This window comes from Halyomorpha halys, unplaced genomic scaffold (genome assembly GCF_000696795.3).
Source record: "Halyomorpha halys isolate HHAL.00 unplaced genomic scaffold, Hhal_1.1 Scaffold32.1, whole genome shotgun sequence".
Classification (NCBI taxonomy): Eukaryota; Metazoa; Arthropoda; class Insecta; order Hemiptera; family Pentatomidae; genus Halyomorpha; species Halyomorpha halys.
Window position 1 is genome coordinate 748,222 of NW_027104903.1, and position 5,840 is coordinate 754,061.

The 5,840-nt window shown below is 34.2% G+C and overlaps 1 protein-coding gene across 1 annotated transcript; it reads right to left on the reverse strand.

The window, feature by feature from the left end:
- Window positions 1–311: 311 nt before the first annotated feature.
- On the reverse strand, window positions 312–5,407 carry LOC106685302 (gamma-tubulin complex component 2). Its single transcript, XM_014427894.2, has 2 exons — window positions 5,212–5,407; window positions 312–2,641 (listed from the first exon to the last, which is right to left on the reverse strand). The coding sequence occupies exon 2, from the start codon at window positions 2,616–2,618 to the stop codon at window positions 450–452; it is 2,169 nt and encodes a 722-aa protein (XP_014283380.1). The 5' UTR covers window positions 2,619–2,641; window positions 5,212–5,407; the 3' UTR covers window positions 312–449.
- Window positions 5,408–5,840: the final 433 nt, after the last annotated feature.

Sequence of the window (5,840 nt, forward strand, 5' to 3'; positions counted from 1 at the left end):
AGTTATGACTAATAAATAATACTCGGTCTTAAAGATATATGTATATGCACCATTTACGCTTCATTTTCATGGTCACAATAAGTAAATAACAAGAAAAATTATGCAACACTAGGAATTATGGAAAGACTCGTTCGCTATAAGGATAGTTAAAGTCAGAAATTTTTCAAAAGATGAAAAAATACTGTTTATATATATATATATCTTACTATAAGTAAAATATATTGCAAAGACATCATTACATATAATGCTAGAAACTGTTTTTTTTTAATCATATGTTAATTATATGCAAACATGAAATTTACCAAGACAAATTGAAAAGGAAATTTGAAAATGATAAAAAAATTGTTTATAGATGTATAACACATCATACAATATAAGCTGAAAATGTGATTAAGTTCACATTTAATTTACTTGAACAACAATATGTGTGATTGTATCAAATTTATTAATCAGTACAGACATAAATTGTTAAGTTCCACTAACTCAGGAATGTCTGTAAAGGTTGGGATCAACGCTTTGATGAACGACGACCAGCAGGCTTCCCTCGACGCTGCTTTAAGAAGAATAACTAAGCAGCTCTTGTAGTCACGTTCAAGTTCCATATCCAACTCAACGCAGAACTTGAGGCATATCCCAAGAGTTACACGTAAATACTGAAAGACATCGGACGAAGCCAACATGCACCCCATAAGGGTGTGGTACATATAATTGTTGTGGAGTTGTACCAATTCGATCACGCTATCTACGCACATGTATTCGTTCTCGAGTTTGTCCCAAAGTGTCTGTATCGTGTCCACTGTCATGTATGACAAACAAGTTTGAACAAACACAGTCATGGAATACTTCAAGAGGTGAACAGTCTTTGGCACGTCGCCGAGACGGGTCGAAGTCAGCTTCATGTAGACATACTTCATATAAAATATATGCCTGAAGAGCATTTGGTATCCAGTGAGCGTTTTAGTGTTGAATATGATGCAGACCGGCCAGGGAGGGCTCGTTGTGAAGGTGAGAGCTTCCAAGCCACTCAGGCTCTCATCAGTCTCCTTCGGTTCCTGCAAGTTGAAGCTTTTCATTTGACTCATTAGAGAGCACTTCTCCAATTTCACAGAGTACTCAGTGGTGAAAGGCAGTGCCCCTAAGGAACAGCTTCGAATACAGTTTTCCACCAATTCCTGAAGATAGGAAACCGAAATAACACTCGTGGGTTTCTTCAATTCGTCACAACAGTTGAATATAATATTGTAAAATACATCGTCATATTCCAAACTGAAAAAAGACTTTGCGGTCCTTAGCCATGCAATCGTGCGTTCATCGTCGAGCAAAGCGAGTAGGGTCCCATTAGCGAAATCGTAACCTCTTCTTATCATGTTGAGGTAGACCAGTTCGATGTTCTCGTATTGTATGTTTTCCATTTCGGCGCATGGAGGTATTTCCAAAACTGGCAGACTTTTATGGATGGCATACATGTACCTGCCAGAATTTAATATTAATTTGTCATCATGTTTTAGAAAGAAGGGAACACATTTTTGTCTAAGTTCAAACTTGTCTTCCCAATCCAAATTTACTTTGCCCTTTTCTTTTTTTTCTACGATCATAAATTCGTCATATGGATCGTCTATCTGTCCTTTGTAAATCCATTTCTCTATTATTTCGAAATAAGGAAAGCTGGCAGCCTTTGTTAGCCTGAGACACATCTTTTCGGCTTCAGGATCTGCCAAGGCGTTGGAAGTACAACGGTGTAGGATATTGAGAACGGACGCACCCTTAGCGTTTTCTTTATTTATATAATCGATAATTTTCGCCATGATTCTCATTTTGTTAGTAATATCCTGTAGTGCACACCATACGATGTGTAGATTCAAGCCCTGAGTTTCTTTCAGGTACTCCAAATTAAGAACGTTGTTCATATATTCAACAATTTCGCCAGAAAGTGCGGCTGCCAAGGCCTGATTCACCTTACCGGCTGAGAAAGAAGTGTTTTCGTTGATGAATCTGACTAAATTGGAATAGGCCGAGGCTACAGGAAGAATATTTTCCACAAGTCCTCTGAACGAAGGCTTGATGTGAGAGCTGATCCTGAATGTTCTCTTTTCGTTTATACTTTGAACTATATTAGCTTTGATATACTTTCCATCGTAACCTAAAAGTATGTTCAAAAGGTCATCTAAAAGGATCATTTCTTGCTCTTCCTCTGGCTCCGAGACTACAGGTTCCATCGAAAGACCATCGCACGATTCTGGAAAGTCCCAGTTGAAATATCTCGGTAAAGGCAAATCTGATTCTTTGCTTTCTGTAAGAGTTTTTTCCGAGAGTGTTTCGACGACTTCTTCCACGTTCATCGGAACTTCTTCTTTTTGGTTTTTAAATAAATGCAACAGTTTCAAATACGGTAACATAATGTCCAACTTTTTGTCTTTTAAGGAGTATAGCACTGTTATGAAACGCTCTTTATTTTTACAACATGTAAGCAAATCTGCTTCCAGTTCTATTTGTTCCGCATCTCCGGAAGCCTCGCTCACAGTAGTTGGAGTTGTAAAAATAGTTTCTAATTCGGTAAAAAAATGAGTCTGAGGCATGAACGTTATATTAGGATCTTCCAAGGTAGGTTTTTGATTCATAGCGTTCCCAAATTGTTCTGAAACTGATGAAATATAATTGTTTTAAGTTTAGCTATACACCTAAAAAAACCGATCATTGTGTAATTCATATTTTATAAAATTTAATTTAAATAAATATCCATCACCATTCCTTTTTATTTTGGAAATTAATATAACAATGTCAATAAATATATCACATACATAATGGTGATGTAATTCAGGAGACAAGACATCAATTTCCTAACTTCTGGATCTGCGGTTCACATTATGAAACAGCCTAAACAAAGTTGATACATGAGTCTTCAAAAGGAGGTAAAGCCTGCCCTTGAGAACGAGTGCTAACCACATCACCTAATGTTACCGTTTTCAACCCAAGTAATTTTATAAGGATATTCCAGGGAACCCCAGTAAAAAGAAAAAAACCTTTCTTCCCTTACAATATAAATGAAAATATTTTAAAATTTTCAAACATAAATTAATTAAAATTTAAAAATAAAACCACCATTCAGACTTCGCAGTGGCCTTGGAGTGCCGAATGTTCTTGGAGTTGCTACACCTCAGGGAATTGTAGTGTTGCAATTCCTGCAATCCTTCGCACTACCAAACTGGATGAAATTAAAAAGCAGAGACATTTTCTAAAAGAGGTTCTTGTGATTCTCAACCAGACCTTCCCCTATCATATAGCTCTGCCAAACGACCGACTGAGGCGCATCAAAAACTCTGTGTTCTACAGAGGCACGAGAGAGCTGCTGAAGGTAAATCTAAGGCATCCTTGCTAGTGGAACCAATATCAAGGAACCTTCCAAGAAGACAAAGTGTAGCCTGTTTTAGAATGCAGACTGGCCACGATTTTCTGTCAAAACATCTCTTCAAAAGTGGTGTTTTTGAGAGTCCGCTCTGCAAGCTTTGCCAGCTCGAAGAAATGACGGCGGCACACATAGAATCTTGTCCAACATTAAAGGATATAAGAAATAGTTTCATTCAAGAATGGGTGAATATATATTATATATATATAAGGGACAATATGGTTGAGTTCATGAACAGTAAAAAGCTTCTTCTAACAGTTTGATTGGATTTGAATAGAATAAAGAGATGGGGACTTATATAAAATAAAAAAATTAAATTATGAAGTTTAAAACATTTTATATGGAATTATTGTGTAGTATGGTCATTGTGAAATCATCTCCCGATGGATTTTCTCTCACAAACTTCAAATGCAAAAATAGAAATACTGATTACTTTGCTAGTCAGCTGTAAAATAAAATATTTACCACTTCATTAGGGCAGTACTGATTTAAATTATATGATTCATCGAAAAAAGTATTGAACTTTTTAAATGAAAAATAATTCGTACAAACAGTTCGTTAGGTGTAACAAAAATATGGCCAAAGGATGGGATTGTAGATTGTTACTATAGCTTAATTATTATTTTGGGAGATAGTTCCAAAGCAATAATTTAACATGGCTTGTGAGTGTTTACTCACTTATACATGTTATATTATTGTTATGTTATTATTATTATTGGATAACACCTGTCAGCCTCTGCTCGCTGCGCTCGCTCAAGAGGTCAATAAATCCCTTGTTGGTCCTTTTCAGGTGAAATCAGGGATTCAATTTTGCACAAAGTCGAATCACTTTATAGTTTCAGGTTATATAACCAAGAACAATATTCGACCGTTCACTTGAAGAAAGAAGTATAATGGAGGGGATAAGGAGCCAGAAAAAATGAAGCCAAAAAAGCCTTATGATGAACTCCAAGAAAGTCAGGCCCTATGACGGACCAGGGGCGCGGCGTAAAATGCACAAGTTGCATTTTGTTTCAGTTTAGATCAAACTGGCAGACATTCTTATTAAACTCAAAGTAAACCTAAGCTCCATGGGCGTGGCATTTTTGGCTTCACTCTTACTCTGAATGATCGGATTTCAGGTTTATCTCCATAATCCCTCTGTCTTAACCTCACAATCGTTATTATCTTGGGTTATTCTGTCCGTCTAACCTTGTAGGGATCACTTTATAACGTTGCGTTCCGAAAGAAAGCAAGTTAATTTTTGGATTTTTTTTTCATTAAATCCCTTCACCTCATTTATTATAGTCCAAAGACTAGAAAAATACATTAATGACTAAAAAACTGGATAATCATGGCTTCGGAATTCAACGGCTCATGCAAATATTTAAGTTAGAAAAATATGTAGTTGCTTGTTACCTAATTCTATTAGCGTAGGGACGACGCCCTTATAGCGAACTATTGTTGAATACTTTTAGTTTAACTAATTTATACAGTTATAACCTCTTTGTAATAATATGGTTTGATAAGATTGTAACTTTTCTTAGTAATATAAATATTTATCAGAAAAATTTAGTTTACTGATTGATTATTGGATTTATTTATATCCTCGTTTATCCAATTTATATTCTCGTTGCAAGATTGTAACCTCTCTAAGTGTTATTAATATGACAGAAGAATCTAATTTTTAGATTATTGTATATTGATGTGTTAATTAAATTTTCATATTAACCAGGAATAAAGTGTTGTTATGTATTGGAGGTTAATTCTGAGGATTGTTTTCCTAGCTACAGACATTCCCATTTAAAATACTTTTATAAATATATTACCTCTCTATTAAGTAAATCCAACCAGCTTAATTCTTTACGTTCTTACGGGTTCGATACATGATAAGAGGAAAATTACATAAAAAAGGTAATGTGAAAATAGTGGGGAATACATCACATAAGTTAGTAAGTCAAAATAACAGATTTAAATCGGTGTGCTACTTATGGAATTTTGGTTAATTTGGGATTGAAAAAATTAATAAAATAAAACAGTAAACTCAATTAAATATATTTATTTTATCACAGAATAAACAATAAAAATGGATGATTTATCAAATTGCATAAAAATAACTTCTACAGCTATAACAAAACACTTAAAAAACATCTGAATAAAAACGTTCATTAGGTATTTAATGAACTGAAATTGTGTTGAATTCATAATTAATATTTGAGAAAATTGTAATTCCTAGAAATATTGATATTTTAAATTTTAATTTAACGCTAAATTATTTTAAAGTTTTGTCAAATTAGAATAAAATGTATATAACTTCGCTAAGATATCATTCATTGCTCGATGTCTTCTGGAAAAGTTTTGTTAACAAAAGCGAAAAAAAAAAATTAATAAAAGAGATTCTCATCTTTGTATAAAGTATTAACCCTTCACGAATAACGAACGAAGTTAATTGCAATGT

Excerpts from the sequence above, each read along its gene's own strand:
- LOC106685302 (XM_014427894.2), bottom strand. The coding sequence starts at position 2,618 with ATGAATCAAAAACCTACCTTGGAAGATCCTAATATAACGTTCATGCCT.